Source organism: Phaethon lepturus, unplaced genomic scaffold (genome assembly GCF_000687285.1).
Source record: "Phaethon lepturus isolate BGI_N335 unplaced genomic scaffold, ASM68728v1 scaffold12006, whole genome shotgun sequence".
NCBI lineage: Eukaryota > Metazoa > Chordata > Aves > Phaethontiformes > Phaethontidae > Phaethon > Phaethon lepturus.
In genome coordinates, this window is record NW_010546971.1 from 18039 (window position 1) to 39411 (window position 21373).

A 21373-nucleotide genomic window follows, 5' to 3' on the forward strand; every position below is an offset into this window, starting at 1 on the left:
TAGGCTACAAAATATCAAGCGATATATCTAAAATACATCACTATATCAAGTAAGATATATATCTCTCATTAGACAATACAGAATACCTATATGCACTGCTGTGTATAGTGGTCTGGTTATATCATGGAAGTCTGGGAGGAGTATTAGAAATAGAGGAATTGAGCCCTCCCAGCATTTGTTTTATTTGTAGTTATAAAATAGTACGTAAAGCTGGAAGATGTCCTAAGGACAGTGGACTGGTTTCTCATCTTCGTCCCCTTTGCCTCGCTCCCAGCGCACTCCGGAGAGGTCGGGGAGACGCTGCGAACGGCAAAGGCCCTTTGCAGTGACACCTCGGCCTGCGGGCCTGCCCACATACGGGGCATTGCTACACCTGGTTCAAAACGACAGTTTTCTTTGGTGACTTGTGAAATATTTTGCCGTTCTTAAAATTTCAAGACACCAGTCTATTGCAAATGAGTTAGCCTTCTGAAAAACGATGCGCTGACAGCACATTCATTTTGATACTGACTTCAGGGACCACAGGACCAAGATGGCAGAGCTGTTGCTACTTTCTGCCACAGCTTCATTGCCTGCAAGGAGACAAGAGATGCAAACAGGACTATACACAAACTACAGAGGAACACTTTAATAATTCTGCTACCACTCAGCAGTGGTTGGAGTGGTTTCTCTTTATGGCTATCACATATTTTTTCCTGTGCTATGAAGCAACATTGACCAAGGCCTTTCTGTTGCAAATCCACATCCAAATGCATACATATGTGTACACACACAGAGACAGTGCTTGCTTCAATACTGTGTGTACTGGAGTTTGTCCTGAACTCAAAGCAAAGAAGAATATTAATACCTAAGTCAGAATCCCTTCCAGCCCCATTTTTGCTATCTTTTAAGTTGCACTCACAAAACTAATCATTGAATTTAGGCAACATTAAATACTCATAGAAATACAATGAAAATATTTGTTCCAAAGTACCTAAAAACCTGTCAGTGAATCTAAACTGTTATAATGGAAGAACATCATAAAATCTATGAAATTAAAAAAGCATAGAAATTAAGGTCCAGATTAAATTTCTCAGATTTTTTTTTTTTAGGAGGAATGAAAATCTCCATCTTGATTCTTAAAAAAACCTCATACTGATAGCAACAGACCTGTCCCTATCTTCAGAGGAGGTAATTTATAAATGAGACAATATATTCACAGAGAGACTGTTTAAATGATTAAAAGTCCAAAGGCTATGTAAGAAAAAGTGAAATTAAGGTATAAGAAGCAAGCTGTGAAAGTTGCCACCAACACTACCACCAAAAAGGCTATAAGCTAAACCAGAATGACTAAAAAAATAAAGATAAGACAAAATAAAATGAAATTAAAAAAAAAAAAAAAGCAGAGATACTGGGCTATCCAAACTCAGCATGAACCATTTACAGTCTTAGTTCGCTAAGCACGGGAAGAGCGATTCATCCTTTGAAAGGAGCCGTAGGAGCACAGCGGAGATCAGTGACCAACAGGACACGGTCTAGGGGAACATAGCCCATACGGGATACATCACCTCAGGCTTTCCCTTCGATCCCTGCTCTCGAGGAGCCAGCACACATCACATGGCTAGAGATACTCACTGCACTCAGTCAAATACTTCACTTAAGACCTGCTGCAGCTCTTGACATGGAGGTTAAGTGCTATGTAAATGCCTTGCTTGAGCACTTAGGACTTTGCTACCCTTGGATCTTGTACTGATGGAGCTCCCAAATGCTTGTGTTTAGCCCTTTACTGGCATGCTCCCTTCACTGCTGAACTATTGATATTGCTCCAAACCTCCCGAAGCATGGGACACAAATGACAGTCTTGTCAGCTCAGGCAATTTTTTGTGAAGCTTGGTGTCCTTCTTAAATCTCCGCTGCAGAAATCAAGAGATTACATCACTGTCCCAGTTTATCACTATTAGAAACAAATGTGTCATTTCTGGCCCTCTGCATGCTAGAAAAATGCCTGAAAACGTGTCATGAAATCAGTCTCAAAGCTCAGTATTCAGAAGGCGATACAAGAACAAAAAAAGTTTATTTAACCTCCCCCACCCCTCCCCGATTTGAAGCCAATGTTGTAATTTTTGGTGCTTGGTTCATGACTTTGAATGCCCGAAGCGGGCAGTGTTAAGAGCAGACATAGCAAATGCCCAAGCAAACACATGCTGCTTCCCCACGGACTGAAACAAGCAAACAATCTCATTTGGTTAACTCTGCTGGAAGTAATATTTTAAGGGGTAAAATGATTCCACAAAGATGACATGTTGGCATTTGAAATGAGATGAATATAGTGCCTGTAAAAGTGCAATAATCCTTAATAACTAACCCAAAGGAGCATCATCCCCAGGGATAAGATGGTAATTCACTCTCCATATTTAGTTTGTTTCTAAGCCGCTTTTGAAACAAGGCTGCTAAATAGTATGTTGGCTTGTGATCCTAGACTTGACTGCTGGACTTACTATAATCATGCCATTGATTCAGCATGCATTTCAAACTAAGTCACAGGATACAAAACCAGGTGGGCTAATTTCTTAAGCTATTTAAGCAAAAGATTGGGAACACGGGGTAAGTTGGGAGATAGGAGTCTGTTTACTGCAAGCAACAGGGGAAAGATAATACATTGTCTTCACCGAGTGATCGCAGCGAACTCTTTGAACAGTCTTGTGTTTGAAGATTGTATTTCAAGACATATCTATCCTTCATAAATGCATGGAAGTCTAGGATTTCAGTCTACATTAAAGGAACAAGTGATGACAATGCACTTAATTAGACTAAATAGTTACTGAATCTCATTAGTGAGATCGTGCAAAAAGAATGGAAAACTGGCTTATGACAAAACCACCCCAACACTACTTAGTCTCAAGTACTCACTCTAATAAAAAAAAATACTTCAAGTGTTTTGTTTTCTTTTTCTATAAAAACCCCCAGCAACCACGTTTCATCTACATTTCTAAGTAGTTCTCACTGTTGTGGTTTTATTCATTAGTTACTGAGGCCAGAAACAGCCTGACAAAGGCTGTCAGATTCATGTTTCAGCCATGTTCCCGAAACCCTCAGAGGACAGAGGAGGGTGTATCGACCACTTCAGGAACAGCAATGTGCAGATAATACAGGATGAGCATGTTCTGCAAATGTCCTTTTCAGACAACCCTAAACTGGATGATTTCTCTAATGATGCACCTTGGCTACATTTGCAATAGTCTTGTGGAACAAAATATTAGGAATTATTGATTTTTAAGAAAAGGTAGTACAAGAGGGAGCTAATATACAACAGCTACAGTAATGTTCGTCTTTAATGTGCATTGGGCAGAGTCCTTAAACTGCTCTTATTGCAAATATCCAATGCCAGCTCTAAAAATCATAACAGTCTGAAACTTTTAAATGCAAATTTGTCCTATTTATCTGGTCACAGCCCAGTGAGTAGAATCCAATAACTCACCAGATTAAAGGATATACAGGATTATATAGCAGAAGGTAATTGCAATTAACTAATATCTGGATGGCATTTAATACACATATTGTATTATTTCAATGAGATGAGACAGAATAATATTTACATTACTATGACCATTTTCTGTTTATAGAAATGGAATTTACAGTTCAGTAAGGTATGCAGGCATTATATCAGGAATGAGATGAGACCATTTAAAGTCTTGTGAATTATTGATATAAATTCATTTTGGTTTGTTTCATGCACCAGCGCTTCCTGCAGTGGCACCAGAGGAGCAGTGCAGTTTATAACAGGGGAAAAAAAGAAGAGGAAAAAGCAAATGTGAAATGGTGTAATTTATTCACAATTGCTTTGAAATTCTATGTGAATTGTCTCATTATTATTCACACATTAGATGAATGGTCCAAAACATGACAGCACGGGTAACCAGATGCAGAGCTTGGAAAATAGGTAATCTGACTGAAGTATTCATGGCCATTATTAAACGTTATATTGCTTTTGGGTAAATCTGCTGATTTTATTTAATTTGACATTGTTTTCAAGATAGCAAGATAATACTGTTTGTTTCTAATGGTCTGAAATGAACAAAACAGGTGAAAATTGATGCCACATGGAATTATAATGTTTCAACAGTAGCTGGTTAGTTAAACTTCTAGAGACTTTCATGAAGAATCTGCATACACTTATTAATGGACTTTTACATACAATATCAATGCTTAAGAGTGTAGCAGTCCTGTTAAAATCTGCTTTCACTGAGTCACTATGCAAGGAGAGATTGTTCTATGAAGAAGAATCTTGGATGAGTATTTGTTTGAGACTAAACAGTGAAACTGAAAGAAAATTCACAGATTTAGTATAGGAATGGTAGATAAGACTATGAAAGCTAGTATTTTGAAATTGCCTAAAAACTGCAATAAATTCTGCTGCCTACTGAAATTATTAAGCCAACAATAAACAGGAAGAATGGAATATCAAAACCTCATTGCATAGTGCGTCATCGTTCTTTAATGAGGCATTCCTTCAACCTTTTACCTCTTAACACCTTTGGTGATCTTACATTATATACCTGTAAGATATTCAATGTTCTCCTTTAGAGATTAAGCCTATAGGAAGTATGAAATCTTAGGAATGTACTGTGTCACACAATGATGCCAGAATTAAGCATCGAAAAGCTTGGTTCAGGTTCAGAAGATGATTTTGAATGAATAGCTATAACTTCTACTAATTTATTTCAGAAGGGACTTCTCATATATACCCTCAAATATTTAAGACGCTTTGTACTATTTCTCAGGAATCCATATCTTCTCAAAGTGCTTTTTTGTTTTCACTTGAAGGCAGCATGGACTTAAAACAATACTGCAGGGAATGTACCGTTCCATAAAGCACATAAGGATGGCAGGATCCAGGAGACACAAGGCATAGAAAATTGTTGAAAATTATTAGATGGTACAACACATACTGCTCTTGAGTCATAAGTTCCATTTATGGTGACTTCTACTTCCAATAGATAGGATATTAAAAAAGGCAATAAAAATGAAGTTACATGAATAAACTTCCAGAAATGAGTGGAGTTCCACCAGTGATCGTCTCTGCGCTGGTAGAGGTAGAAGAATGGGGATGTTATGAACAGGGCAGCAGTCACTACAACAAATGAGCCTCAATGCGGAGCCAGTGGAGTCCTTGGCGAACATAACGAACCAGATTGGTCATGCTGCTGTGTTGTGTTAAGGGTCCCATCACTGAGTCCAGGTCTACAAAGAATTCTGCAATACACAAAAAAACTGAAGTCATTGTTTCAGGTAATGGTACAGAAATACATGTATTGCCATGATTTCCCACCCAGTAGCAGCAGTGCAATTAGTGAGGTCTTAAGACATTGTGTACCTGAGCACATGGCCAGTAGGAAAGAATTTAAACAAAGGCAACAATGTATTTAAACAGCCCAAATTAAATTATGTATGCTGGGAGTCAACCACAATGTGGTATGAGTTGTTGCCAACAGTTTTCCGTTAGCTCTGATGATCTGCACTTTCAGTTTTTTGACCCCAGGTTTGCTGACTGCATGATTTAAGCTGCAGTGAATTGTGGCATCCTTTTCCATGCTGTACCCTCTCCTGGGCATGAAGAGCTTGCAGAAGTCCTTGCTTGCTCTTTTCCCCACCCTCCAATTTCTGTTACTGCCATTGCAGCAGTTTTGGCCCTCTGCTCATCCTGCTGCAGCTGCAGGCCCCAGAGGATGTGTGTGGAGCGGGAGAGAGAAGGAAGAGGAGAGAGGGAACGCAGCAGGAAAATAGCATCTAGGAGACGGGAACTTATAAGGGGAAAGAAAAGATGGGTAAGGCCACTGGGATCGGGTGTTGGGAAGTTAACAGGAGGTCACTAAACAGAGAGCCATAGTTAGGAAGTGACACACCAGTTTATGCCATGTGTTAGATGCTCTCTGGGTGAAAGACTAATCCTGTTAGGGCCAACAGACCTTTCCTAATTGCTTTTAGTGGAGAACTGGATTGTGTCCTCTATTCTCCCACAGCTTGTCTCTCTGCTCACAGGAGCGCGGGCTTTCCCACACACACACCACTTACTTACACTAAGGCGAGTGGGAGCCCCCTCTCAGTTAAAAGCCCCTCAGAGCTCAGATAACAACCAACAATCACAATAACCAGTGGCTGAGCCCTTACATTCTCACCCTATCTGAAATCCAGCGCTCGGCACTCAGCCAGCTAACACTGTATTGGCTGTGGTTCGGGAGGGCAGATGCCGGGTACAAAATCATTATCAGTACTTTCTTCAGCAAGTAAGTGCTGCTTTGAGGTCTTCTATACAAGTATTGACAGCCTGACCCTGGTCAGCTTGGGAGCTACAGCAGTATCACAGCACAAAGTGATTTGGCTGGAGGCAAGCATAATGAAAGCTTAGGGCTATCACCAGTTGTGTTAAGATGCTGCAGCCAGCAGTTACTTTTAATCTTCCTTCCTCTGTCTTTTGTTCCCCTCTTCCAATGTAAAATCAATACATTTGGAAGTGAAATAATGCATTGTCTTGCTTGCATTCTAGGCTCAAATAAATAATAATTGCTTTAAATACTGAGAATTCACCTTAAAGCCCAGTTTCAGTTTAACATCTCTTGAAAAAGCTACAAGCACTGAAGCCACTTATTAAATTTATATATGAAAAACAGCCCTTTGTCACTACAGAGCTGATGATAGTTTTCTACTGTAGAGAAAAAGTGCTGCTATCTTTGGAAGCTTAAAAAAAAATCTGATTTTATAAAGTCAGCCGAGAGTTGGATGTTATAAATGGTGAGCAACTCTCTAGGTGATCCAACACAAACCAGTCCATGGGTTGGCTTTGCAAAGTCTGCAGTTTAGCCTGGCCTGCTACAGATGCAGAGTTTATGACAAACTCCATCTATTCTCCCCTCCACGCTAAACGTTACTGAGCAGGGGAAATTCAAGCAGAGGTACACAGCAGCATGCTCCCGCTTTCCTTTTCAAACCAGATCAGCTTGGCGGGTCACAGTTCTGCTGTTCTCCCTCTTGGTACGCCTTTTTATTTTAATGGCACATCTTTTGTCAGGCTGACAAGAAAGGCTTCTGTCTCCTGCTCTGAGCCAGCTGGACATGAGTCAAGTCCAAATCAGGAGTGTGAAAGCATCCTTAGAGGAGCACAAAACCTAAGCTGTCAGCTATGGACAAGGGGAGGCTCCTACAACGTGGAAGAAATCTCTTGTGTCTGCATGGGCATGACCTAAGAAACATCTATGACAGCAGTAAGACCCAGATGTGAAGGCTATTAGACATTACAACAATGGGGCCACATTTTTATACCCATCTCTATTAGCTCATCAGGGACATGTTCTTGGGCAAGACACCCCCTGTGATTCAGAAGACAACAGAAACAATAAGAGCTGACCACAAAAAAAAAAAAAAGTTACTGGATTGGGTTTTTTTTTTAAAGAAAATTCATTTTTATCTCAAACATGGGTTTCTTTGTGGGTTTGTGTTTGTTTGCTTGTTTTTTGAGACCATTTTTATTTCAAGGGGGAAAAAAAAAAATCTAATTTTTTATGGTGAACTGACTGTCCAAACCCCTGAGAGAGAAGCTAAGAGATCTGTGCTTTGCCTGGTACTCAAAGCAGAATCTGGGGTTTGGACCTATCCTGTTTGCTCTCATGGGGCATTTTTGAACTCACAGTCCACATGCCAGCGTGTCAGAGCTTGGACACTGCAATGGCTGGTCCAGCTGGCAAAGGTGGATTAGAGATAGACAGGGAAAAGGATAAGTCCTGTCCCAGCCAGCAAGATATAGGTATTTTGAATTGAGAGGTACAGATGACTCCTACAAATATAATTACAGCTAGGTTTCATGAAACACAGCAACATTTCTCATGTCAAAATGTCTTAAAATACATCCTTCTGTAAATGGAATCCACTATGTGATATGATGAAGACTTGCAGAGTACCACAGCAGTTCTTATATACTTTTTGTTACACCATTAATTTTTCAAATTGCAGTTTAATTGTGTCTAAGCATGCAATTTTAAATTGAGTATTTAATTAGAAATGAGGTATCTTTCCAGGCAAAATGTGAAGACAGACATGCTATAGCATGTATGAAACTCTGAACTCTCTCCAATGGTTTATAGTACTTAAATGAAATTTGAAGTAACACAAATTTTCCATTCCCTGGAACATGGCTGCAGTTTGTGAAACAAGATATGAAAGAACAGGGCACAACCCTAGATGTCTTGCTCATGTGAGAAACCCTTATTCATGCATCCAGTCCCACTGAAGTCAAAGGGACTGCTCATCTGAATAAAGATTATTCCTATATGGCTTTGCAGAATTGGGTTTATTTGATCGTAAATCAAAAAGAGAACAAAGAAGAGTGTAGGGGGAAAAATGCAGAAAGAGAGTCAGCAGGTTTTTTCTCATCCAGCTCTAGGACTGATAACAGCAGTGGCTGGGTACATTTTCTGTCTGCTGGCTGAATGCCTGAGCTATTTTGATTCAATACCAAGTAGAACATTTAACAACTCTACAACACACAGAGCTAATTACAAGATTATCGTCATCTCTTTCTCCTATCAGAGCATCCTTCTGCATTCCCACTGTAACATTCTGCAGTACATTTGACAGGGAATCACTTTCACATTTTGTGAAAATGAATGCAGCTATGGAAAAAATCCAAAATGACTGCACTGCTACTAAATTAACCAACGCGAACAAAGACAAGAAGCAGTGGGGAGGACTGGACAGAACTTCTATTATTGTTCCTCATCCAGGGATAGATCATTATGACCCACCATTCGGACATAAAACTCTATAAATCTCAAGCTTAGTTTCTCTAAATCAGTGGAAATTTGCCACTGACATTAATGGGAGTAAGATCAAACTGCATACAGCGAGAACATTTGTCAGGAAAAGTCAGCCATCTGAAATCTCAGTATAATTTAAGAGAATGAGCCAATTCATGATGAGAATATTTCCCAGTTAGGGTCTGCACTTCTAGTATCAAAGAAAGCTTTGTCAATGATTTGTGTAAGCCCAAAGCTAGAATATGAATTATTACATTATCATGGGGAAGTTCACAGCTGGCCAACAATAGGCCAAATTTGTCCTTTAGTTACATCTCAGCCACTCCACTATACTCGATATAACCCTGTCACAAACTGCTTGCCAAAAGTCTTTTGAAACAACTGTGGTAAAGACTTACATGTTGTTGTTAGGAATAAACAAGCAGATTTGCAATCCAACCATAGGACAGTCAAGGTCGTGGCTTTCAGTGGACATCTCCTAATCAGACTCCCTGCATAAACATAAAATCTAATGTTTGCTTATTATGCTAGCTAGCATTTTAATAGTCTTAAACTGGTTGACAGAGCGGTATGAAAATAACCTTGGTGCTTTATGGGAAGCTGAAACTGTGAACAAATTTGTAGACTCAAAAGCTCTCATGACTCGGGGCTCATGTTTGCTAAATTATTTGCCAGCTGCTCTGATAACCCCATGTTCAGCGTGTGTTACGCATCCCCCCTCTGTGCTTGACAGGAGAAGATACGCATTGGCTACAGTGACCAGCAAGCAGATTTGGTCTGTGCTCAAGTTGTCACAGTTGTGCTCTTAGATGTGGTGGTCCTGGGTCCAATTCCCCACAACACCTAAGAGAACAGAAAGAAAACTAAAGCCGATGAGCCAAAGGGGACAAGGAAGAAGCCGAGCAGGGCACCTTTGTTCTCTTTAGTCAGCTTGTCAGCCATGTCCCAGTGCTCATAGCTCCGCAGGACGTTGTTGGTGATGTTGACGTGGCTGGCAGCCATGTGGTGGATGCGCTGAGGAATGGTGATGGTCCCTGCCAAGGAGGAGCTGGTGGTGCCTGTGCTGCTTCCAGCAGAGCTGACAGGGGACGGGCTCAGGGACATGGGCGATGGTGTTTCTGTGCTCCTGCAAGAGGTAAAGGGAGAGTGAGTCCACTTCGCACACGTCACTTCTTTGCCATCCTAAATGCACTTGAAAAATTAACTCTGCACCCCAGTCAGGGGATAATGTGCAGTAGTATCTCCTGGTTTGATGAGAAAGGAGAGCTTATAAACTGGGAATGACTGAAAATAAAAAGGGATTTAATTCTCCCTACAAATGAATCTGTTATTTAAAAAAAAAATCTATCATAAAAATAGAGCAATCTTTCAGAGAAAGAAGTATCTCATAGCTGTAACGATCTTTCTACCTGCTGCCAGAAACTGCAATGGCAGTTAGAAAACACTCAATGTGCAATATTGGCTTATTATCAAAGCATTTTGTGGAAACCACAATGACAGTTTGCTCCAAATACAGTCACCACAATAAGTAAAGTGCAAGTCTTAAAAGCACCCTGCAGAGCAGTATTAGGAGCTGAGGGTACCGTAGGATTATGAATATCTCTATAGGATTCTTTAAGACTGGCTATGGAGATTTGTTTCTAATTGCCTACAGTTCATCCACAGTTTTGTACAGAGCAGCGTTTTAAGTTACCTACTTAGTGCAGCACTAATGTTCTAATATAGATTTTCTTTTAATTCTAACACCAGCAATTAGGAATCGCCTGCTGGCTGCAGGCAGTGTGGAGGTCAGCACAGCAAGCTCATGTTTAGAGCTGTGCAGCGCTGAACGCTCACCTGTAGCCATTCTCTTTGAAAATCTGTTTCAGTGAACAAGGTTAAGGGTTCCACAAATCTCTTCTCTTGCCCCCATGTGGAACCACTCACATAAACAAATGCATTCTATTTGCTGTGGAATACACTTGAAACGCAGGGCTGAGACGCTCTCGGTGCTCTCTGTGTGAAGCAAAGACACCAAAACTCCCCGGACAGGGGTGTTGCATCCCCTCTCTTGGATGGCCACTGATGCCTCATCCTGTGCAACAGCATCGAGCTCACTTAGACCCATTATGGGCCTGACCCAAACTCCAGGACAGAAAGGCTCCTCCTCTTGGCTTTACAAGCCACCATCAATGGTCCTGAACATGAAACGTGGGCCCAGACCTGCAGGTGCTGGAGGACAGATGGCCACCACAGCACTGCCTTGGGGTGAAAGGCATTTATGGCAACAGCTTTTGTTGCAGATTTCCCAGCAGTGCTCAACAAGAGGCTCCTGCGATACATTCTTTTTTTCAGAGCTAGAGACCACATTAATTCAGCCGCTAGTAGCTTTTTACACAGCTTATGTGTTATAGTCTGAGCATATCCTACGGCACAAACGTTTTATTTTTAAGTCTCAAAACATACTGGTTACTTGACACACCACAGTGTCTTTAATGCACAGAAGAGCTGAACTATACTACGTTAGGTCTGGGAGCAGTTAAAAATCACAAGTATCTGAGGAGACCAGGAGTATTTTGTTAGAGCCACTTACAACAAGCTGACGCACTTCTGCCAAATAAAGCACATTGTTCATTGGATTTTCCCTGTTGTGCACAGCCATTATTACTGTGGTGAGTCTATTAAATCTCTCTATTTTGTGCTTTCTGTCGCTAGAGGTGGGAAACATTTCTGTAATGAAACCAGGAAAAATTTGTTTCATTGCCAGCCTGGAACTCAGGCCAACCTTGTAGAGGTTCACAACCCTTTCAGACAAAAGTGGCCAGAAATTCCAGTAAGCCAAGCTGAGATTTTTGATGGTTTGAGATCCCGAGCAGGTTACACTTCATGGCAATGGATAAGTTTTGCTTTGTTCAAAAAAAGATTTAATACCCTGCTGTCTCCCCATTCTGAACCAGCCTGCTGATCCATCTCCAGTGGTGCCATACCCTGATGGTGTTTGGTCTCTCCTCTGTGGTGAGCGACTTCTCTTCCTATCTGGTACAAATTTGCAGGGGAATAAGGGGAAACTGTAGAGCGAGTAGCCCGGGGGAAGGCAGAGCATGTGCTGCCAGTGGCAGCACCAGGCCCGTGAGACAGGGCCACCAGGAGACACCTGAGATATACAGCAACTCTGAGCCAGCTTAAGAGCTTTTCTACTGAGACACCAGACAGAGGTGACAGAATACCCAAGTGTGGACTGTGGTCTTTGTGTGTTGAGTCACTGGTGTCATAATAGCACTGTTATAACAAGGCCTTGCTGTATTCAGTTACCCTCAGACGTCAAGTGCTTCCTTCTCTGAATAAGAGAGATGTGCACTTTCAAAGCTTTACTTCCTTATCTCCAAAGTTAGTGGGAAGGGACTGATCAGCTGGGTGTCATGTTAGAAGTGACGCTGACCCGAACGCTGGGTTTCTGCTGCCTACCTTGTGACTGGACAAGAATTTTCTGCTCCAGTCAAAACCCACTGATGCTAAATCCTGGGCGCCTAATCAGCTGCTTTAAATAGCAAGGGAGATGTCATCGCCTGCAGGGCTCTATTATAGGACAGGAATAAAAGGACAACTTCTGCTCCATGAAATTTTTAGGTATACGCCACTTCTTAAGGAACAAAGAGGTGTAATGCTCCAGTGGTCTATTCCGGCACTAAAACTTTATGCAAACCTTACTGTAATTTCTTATTGCAATATAAGTTTTCACTGACATTTAAATACCTTGAAAAACTGGCACATATTGAATAATTTAATTTAGTAGTTGCTTTTCCAATGTTAAAATATCCTTTAGGTTTTTATTTAAAGTAGTTTTATATTTAATAATTTTAGTTTGTGTTATAATCTATACTTAAATATACACACACACATTCAAAATAATTTTGTGTATTTATTTGGCATGTGTGTATATATATACACCCCAAAATATTCTGAATTATCTAATTCGCCATTTACCTGTAAGCAAAATGTTAGAATTTTTGGCTTTGCACTGATTCAGAATGAAGTCTGTTTGAAAATTTCAATTCTTTGTGTGCTAAACTTCAACCCCTTCTACAGTTTTATTACTTTGTTTCCTTAAAAGCATCTCATCATTTGTCTTTATGAACCACCAGAAAGCGACCGTTAACAATAATCACTTCCATGTAGAATTCAGCGTACTGAAATAAAGAAGGAAAGAAAGGTGAAGTCCTTCTCCTTTGTTTTATCTGTATCTATATGCGCGGCCAGGAGAAAGGAGCAGGAGAAATGTGTGTCAGGTGGCAATAGACATTGCAAGATAAAGGCAAGGTTGCAGCAGCAAGGCACCTTCGCTGAACAGCAGATCATAACTGCTTTACCCTGACTTCGTATCTGAGGTGAGGGTGTTTTAACCTCAGTATAAAGCCACTGATAATTGGCTGACTAAGTGCTTGCACATTTTCACCACTATTACGCCTTCAGTTTTATTAAACAGCACTTACCATATATCAATGAAATATTCATTGGTCTTTCATTACTGAACGAATCATTGAAAAATCATTGCGATGAAGGTTAACTTTACTTTGGCTTCCTGAAATGACATGGTACTTGCTAGCTAATTAACAGGTATTTTTATGGCCTTCATTTGGCTTGAGAAGCAAACTGTCAAAGAATTCAGCACAGACCCACCACAGCTGATTTTAGATTTAAAGGGGCCTTGCACAAAGATGAAGGTGTGTTTGAGCTCTTCCTTCCCTCCCACACTGGATGGCTCCCATGGGTACCTGATTTAGCTCAGTGGGTGTCCCTCACCCCCACAAGCCCAAGGCTTGTAAGATCAATTCTGTAGCCCAGAAGAACATTTTCTACCTGCTACATGTTTGAAACATACCTGTAGCTCCCAAACCACCGAGTCATGGCCTTGTCCTTTGCCTTTAGAGGCATCAAAACATTCCCCCCCACCGCCTTGGAACCACTTGTTCCCAGACAGAAGTACTCAGCAGAAAATACTCACTTTCCATTGCCGCCCCAAGGTGAGGGGGCCTGTGAGGCTTTTGAAGAGTTCTGTAAGTACAAAACCAAAATGTAAATAAAGGTGACGCAAGTACATGAATACTGATGACACAAGGCTCAACACTCCCTGTTTTCATTGCAAGAGCTACAGTGCATGTAGGAGAACAGCTCCGCACATTAGTTCCATAATTAAATGTCTGGTGGATGATAGGTAGGTTCCAACCAGTGGCTTGAAATTCACTTGATGAAAGAGGGAATACAGTAAAGTTCCAGTAAAAGCAGATGTAGTTCACAAAGAAGTGGTTTAATTACCACTGAAACTTATCCTACAAGGTTCTTCAGAGTGCAAATAACTTCTTATCTTTAGGGGGACCTGCAATCTTTCAATAAGAAACAAAAAGAATTTGGGTTGATGTCTTAATGAAATTAATCCCTCACAAGTTGCAAGGGAAGGTGGCTTGGGATTCAGATAGAATCTAGTAGAAATTAAACTTCTAGTAAGGATCTGCTTGAATGTCCTTGTTTTTATGTATTTTATTTGCACAAATGGACTTTCCTTACCTGCTTACTCATCCTGCCTTTCACGTCTGTGTAGCACCTTGTACAACCCTGTACAAAAAGATTGCCCAGCAACAATAAAGCCCAGATTTTTCCAGTCTTGCTCAAACTAGGTGGTATCTTACTTAGTTCCCATAAAAAGCTGTAGTATCAGGGATGAGGCTATCTATGTGTGCTTTCTGAAAACAATCACTTTGAGCTCCCTTGCAAAGAAGTCAGCACACACAGTGAAAATTCAATCAAATTTTACAAGTTCTCTGCAAAAAGAATTACCATCATTATTACAAGATTCATCTGGTTGCTCTAATCACTATTTTGCATGTGAGGCACAGAGATTCAGCGAGCACAGAGCAGGCCAGGGCATGGCCCAAGGTCACCAGCTCACTCTGGGAGCAACTTGACTTCTAAAACACAGCTAAATTTGCCAAACAGTGTTGACCAAAGCAGAAAACGCTGCCCAAACCATGATACCAACCTTGCCTGTATGTTCCTACACAGTATGCCACTGTGTTTCATTAAAGATGTGAGCATGAAATGGAGTGTTTTGCAGTGCAGAGCATATGTAGTGTATATTTTTGCCACCCACTCATACGTAAGAAGGAGGCAGATCCTAAACTCCTCTAGAAAGTCTTCAGAGATGAAGAAGCAGGGATGAAGAAGTTTTGATGTTAGCTTCTACTGTCTGGGGATTGTTCCTGACAGTATCTGCAGACAAATACTAGATCTGTCAGGATTAAGCCTAGATCTTGATTGCAGGTAGTTATTTGACAAGGAAAGTATTTTAAATATTTTTGCCAATGACTATTGACAACATATTTTCAAAAACATAATAATCTTCCTCAAACTTTTATGTGAAATGCATCAAACGATGACACTTCTGCTAATCTTAAAAAGTTTTATTTATATTTTAAAAATTTATCATTTTAGTTATATTTTACTCCAAGTTGTCTCTAAACCTTAAAACTACTTTTATGATTAAATGTTTATTTTCTGTTTTGAGATGTCAAAAATATAAATCTGAAACTTTTAATTGGAAATTAATCAGAACCAGTTCTGTCCACAAATGGTTTCAATTTAGGCAAAGCGGCACTTGTGAGGAACAAGATGAAAAAGAATTCTGCCAAAAAATTCCTCTCCAGTTCTGCTGTAAACAGTGGGCTGCTTTTCACAGTTAAAATTGTGCAAAATTTTGAATAACAACTCTATTCAAATAGTTAATCTATTTCATTTGTATTACAGATTCTTGCTAGTCAACACAAAGAACACTGTGCAGCAATACAAAACTAATACCTAGTTAATAGCTCCAGTTCTTTTCTCCTCCCATGCCTTTACTACAAAAAGATCCTGAACATATAATCTGTATACACTCAAACACTACTTCCAGCAAATGAGTTACAGTGCCCGTAGCATACACACACTAACATTAGCTGAAATACTCAGCTTCAACTGGATGCCTGAAACCAGCATCCCTCATTTGCCTAATTTATTATGTCTTAAATTTTTTTCTCTTATTTTCATTTACATTGCAAGACATTTTCTATGTGTGGATGCAGTAAAATGGTCTTATGCTGGGAGTAGTAATATGTTATTCACTGTACCGATTTGCACAGCAGAGAAAGTAAAATGGCTTTAAGGGGAGACACCCCCCCCCCTTTATTTTAAGAAATCATTATTTTCTGCAGAAAAAGTTTATCAAATGATTTGTCAATAACCTTTTTAAAGTGACAATCTACTCATCCTGCATAAACCTGAAGTGGATGGAATACACTTCATGAAAATGCTAAGGCTATAAATGTGTCTAGTTCAAATTTAATTTGTTGTGCAAATCCCTGACTGAAAGCTCTGCGTGTACAACACAGATACTCCTAATGACTTCAAGAGAGCCTCAATTTAAGCAGAGATAGGAGTAACATTACTGAAGTTACAGAGATACACACACACAGAGGGCACCAGGGAAGTCAGGACTAAGCAGTCGTTGCTAGCATAGTAGTACTGGATTTTTACAGCAGAAGGACCATTTTATCACCATTTACATGAAAATATTAAAACTGCAGTGTTAAAAGTTTTACTGGTTTGTAGTACTAATATGTCAAAGCCTGGAACAAATTCAGAGAGGCTGAAAAAGCCAACAAAAAAAGACTGATGGGCTGACAAACCAGTATAATTACATAATTATAGAGTAATAAAATACAAGAATTAATGTATGCTTCAAACAGCAATAAACAGTAAAATATAAATATCAAAACCTTGGCAGAACTGAAGAAAGATTCTGTTTATCTCTAAATTTAGGAATGGTGAGGACTACTCATTCTTACACTGGGTAAACAGCATTAGACGAGGTAAAGGAAAACACCAGGTCATGACAGTCAGCTGATCTCCACTTGATTCAAGGTAAAGGCAAACTTTCGAGATGTAGATAAGGCAATTTGAAGTTCCACAGAAATAAAAGGAGAAATCTCTGAGTCTGCAATAAGCTTCAGCAAATCTCACTGAATTTAAAATCTAAATTTAACTAACTAAAGCCTAAATAATTGCTTTATTATGGTTCATTGGGGGTCAGTTCATAATCACTTGCACATTGAAATCTTGAAAGAATCAGTTTCCTTTACAGAAACTCGCATAAACATTACATGGTGTTGAGAATAATGTTATTTTAGTAGAATTACTAAGTATGGTCCTTTGAATCAAGTGACTAATCCAAAAAATCCCCCAAATCACTTCTGTCCCCACTCCCTGGCAGCCACCCTGCCTGCATTTCCCAGAGGAGGGGTTAAATGTGGGACTTTTAAGTCACGCAGTTATACTTGTGAGACCTCTCAGCGCTGGTATGAATTTCATTTCATGTCAATAAATTAAACAGAATGAAGATTACCTTAAAATATTCCATCAGAGATCTGGAGTACTTCATAGCATGGTCCTTCTTTAGTTTAAACATTCTCAAGTAGAGAAGCGATAAGCATCGGTAGCTGTGGTAATTAGGAAAGGATTATGTTAATTCCATTGCTTAATGAAACCTATAAACTGTAAAAAAAATAAATGCTGACCTATATTTTGCAGTTTCTGTTCTAAGGTTAGATTTTGAAACATAAGCAAATGGAGAAAGAAAAAAACATGGTCAAAAGCATTAAAATCCCATCTTGATAAGAGTATAAATCAGAAGAATAAATGTTTAGTCAGCTGCTGAAGAAATCCATTAGTTATCCTTTAATAGTTTAATGGAAAACAAGAATAATGATCTTCTGTAAGCTGCTTAAGTAATTCAGTACTTTTAAAGTCCTCCTTAAGATGTTAGCTGCTTCTCTCATTGTTGCAACAGGACTTACCATAAAACTGCTAATTTCTTGTCCCCTTCTGTGGCAGAAGAGCCTGTGAAATTCTTGAGTCTCATTGCATACCTTGTCAGAAAGGTGAGGAGAGAAGAAATTGAGAGTTAAGATGTTTCCAGGAATACTAGTGACATTCTGAAAAATAATGGCCACACATAGATATTCTTCTCTGACTGCAATAGTTAATGGTCACATTGTTCTGTAACGATGAGATCAATATAAAATTCAACAGAAAGCACCACTTAAAATCTGGCGGCCTAAAGTAAATCACCAACCCATTTTCTAGGCCAACTAGGTGAACTATTCTTGGGCATATTAATGATATTACATCCAGCCATCTAGGCTGAGTCCTGCAAACATTTGTGATGAGTGTGGGACAGAAGTGTAAGATCTTGTCTCTATATGTACTGAAGAGTAATATATAAGAAGATTTTACATATAATACTTTGGGCTTGAATAATACCTTCAAAATCTTTCTCATAAATGCTTCTTCAAAGCTTTTAATATATTTTATATTGAAAATGGTTTTAAATACAGGAAAGGTCATGTTCACAGCTTTTTAAATTCTTGGGTCCATTAATTTATGAGTCTTGTGTACTTGGTCTTCCCTCTCTATTTAATTGCTGCTGTCCAGCATTTGGATGATCAAAGATTGAATATTCCTACCTCCTCTCTCTTTTTTTTTCTCCTTTAACTGAGTACACTCCATTCCATGCATTTAGTCTCTTGAAAATCAATTCATCGCATAAAATCATTGTTCTGAGCCCTAATGCAATTTCACAGGTACTTGTGTTAGAATAAGTAATAGGGTTCAGCGTTGCGTAAGAAAGTTTCAAGGTATCCGGGCAGTCTTGATGAGTTCTCATTTACAAGGAGGTAATAGAGTGCAGGCAGGCAGTGCTGTTCTCACTCTGCCTTCCTCCCACCACCCCCATCATCAGCCCCCAGCTTGCAGCTGTAGCACACCACCTGATGTGCTTCCTCCATGTCCTATCTCACCTGCTCTTTGGTATTGTTCCAGTCATACTGAATGAATCTGATCAAACATGAAGATATGAGTCTTTTTGGGATTTTCAACATTACCATTAACTTAAAACACCTTTGACAGTCAGATCTGGTATTTCCAATCTCTTTGATGCTCCACTTGCTTTCACAAATAGGTGTCTGATGCAGATACTCAGGGCAGACATAGCTAATGCAAAAGGGGAAAACCGTGCCTCTGATAAAGGGAGGAGTGAAAGTGAGAAACACATCCTTCTATTTCTTACCTCACAGTTAAAATCTATGTTAACATTAGAACCATATTGAGAAAGTGCATGTGCACAGCCGCATACTTGGTTTGTACATTCGGCGCCCACTGTAGCCCACAAGAATTGTGTATTTGTCCATGGAGTTTATTGAACCTGTACCAGACTGCTGCTCACCTGGGAAATCACCTTTTTTCCATATCTGACCACTGACAGCAATTAAATGGGCAAACTAGTCTCTCACTGGCTGCCTAGAAGATGCTGCATGCAAGAGTTGGTAAATCAAGCTCTACCTTTGATGGTAGGTGGTGGAATTAATCTCACTTGACTGTAGCTATTTAGAAACTGGCAATCTGCTACAACAAAGGCCTCCAGGTTTTTCCATAGTCAAAAGCAGTTCAAAAAGTGATCCAAAAGCAGTTCAGGTGCTGCTTCCATACCAAGGTCTGTCTATCACGTAGCCTGCAGCAGGACTGTGCTGACACAGGAACTGCTGGGAAGAGCACAGCAGCGGGGCTGCGCACGCTGACGATTGCCAGTTGCTCCCAGCTGCAGCCGTACCCTGAGGAGAGCTGCAGGTATCACCCAATTGTGAGCTACTCCTAGAGTTGCCGTTCTCTGAATTAAGTGGTGCACATGTTGTGGCTCTTGAATGAACACAGATTTTTGGTCCACCTGCTCCACAACAGACAGACTGCTGTACTAAGGGACATTTTCAACTGTGCTGTGTGGTTTTCTTAAAAAATAAAAAATAAATGTGGGCTTTTCACTTCTTTAAAGAATATTTCTTGAAATACAATTAATCCTACCATACAACTGCACTTGTGTACTTTAGGACACAAAGAGCTGAACTGTCCACTGTCAGAGTGTGGGAAGAGTTTCAGCACAGCGGAGCAGAGGCAGGCAGCTCCTTTTCTTATGTCCTCTGCTCTTGAGGGTTTAACTTGGAACGTAAGTGTTGAGGGAACATAATTTTTTTGTTGAGTAATCTCTTTAGATTTTCTTCTCTTTATGAAGTGTAGAATGTAAAAACATGTTTTTAAATATTTAACAGGCATATTATTTACCTAGAGTAAGAGCTTCTTAAGATTTGATACATTTTATTATGTAAATACCTACTTACTAAAAATGTACAACATGCATTATTTTTGGCAGTCCCTAATAGCTAATCTGGCATGTTAAAATCCTGCATGTTAAAAAGACACCTTTATCATATTAAACTCCAAACTTTTAGGGCCTGATTTGCCTCCTTTTCTTTCTCCGGTGTAAACTGCCAGTAATTACACTGACATTAATGTTGATACTCCCAGCATTCACCGGGGAAAGCAAAGGTGCATCACAGTGAAGAGGAAAAATCCTGTTGTTCTACTTACAGGTAAATTTAATCCTGCTTGATTTCACTCTGATAATTTGCGCAAGTAAAGCAAACAAGCCCTTAGTTACTTAGGAGACCATTATTTCTACAGAGCCAACAGTATGAAACAGCTATAGGGAACAGCAGCAGATTTTAAAATAATAATTCAGACATTTTATGAGTAAGTAAAGGCTCTCTCATCCATAGCCTTTGTAGACTCTAGCCTACGAGTCTAAAAACTGTATTAAAACTAATTCAGCTGGTTCACATTCCTTTAACAGTAAAAAATATACTTTTTAAATACAATATATGTGGAAAGCTTCCTCTGGCTATGATCTGATGTGCCAAGTTTCAGCTTTTTTTTTCTTACCAGCCAAGTTATAAACCTCTGAAAACAGGGTTTGTAATAGAAATCCTGATAGACTCACTTTAATGTTTTGAATTATAAAACTACACCTTTTAAAAGACAAGTGTCATTGCCAAACAGTGAAATTACTATACTTTACTTCCACCCACTACATTTCAATTTTAATTTTATGAATATTGCAAATTATAACACTCACATTATAACCTCTAAAGGGGATAATTTATAAAAGCAGTGTCCATCAATTATAAATTTTCCATGACATTAATAAAATGGCAAGAACTAATTATGATGACTTCTGAGATGAAGATGCCTTGGACAAATCATTAATACGTTGAAATGGTATTTTTTAAAACATAGCAGGTTCTAATTATGACTGAAATGAGATTATGAAAATGATCACAGAAAGGACATTAACCTGATGAGTTCCACAGTCTCTGAGTACATGGTGTATGGAGATTTAGCTTCTAATGGATCTCGCTCCATAGCGTTCCCACACTCGATGAAGGAGAGGGCAGCATCAGCATAATTCACTGCTTTGCCAAACTTCTCCAGCTGCAATGGGAATGACACCGTCAAGAAAATCCATCAGCTTTAATTTCTAGGTAGACAGATCACGATACAAAGCAACACTAGCATTAGGATGAAAGCAAAGAGACGCTGGTAGGTAGTTAAGAATGAATTCATACAGTAATTAAGGCACAGACTATGTTTTTACCAAATCTTTTCAGGTATTATATAGCCAGACGCTCCACAGA

At 39.6% G+C, this 21373-nt stretch overlaps 1 protein-coding gene across 1 annotated transcript in view; it reads right to left on the bottom strand.

The window, feature by feature from the left end:
- Positions 1-4356: 4356 nt before the first annotated feature.
- AFF2 (AF4/FMR2 family, member 2) overlaps positions 4357-21373 on the bottom strand; it is a gene marked incomplete at its 5' end in the record, with an annotated part of 33262 nt that continues 16245 nt past the window's right edge. The window contains 7 exons of the mRNA XM_010289486.1: positions 4357-5232; positions 9698-9912; positions 13768-13817; positions 14328-14330; positions 17197-17290; positions 17648-17719; positions 21034-21170. Of these exons, the coding sequence (XP_010287788.1) occupies positions 5111-5232; positions 9698-9912; positions 13768-13817; positions 14328-14330; positions 17197-17290; positions 17648-17719; positions 21034-21170 (693 nt within the window). The remainder of the gene's footprint in view (positions 5233-9697; positions 9913-13767; positions 13818-14327; positions 14331-17196; positions 17291-17647; positions 17720-21033; positions 21171-21373) is intronic.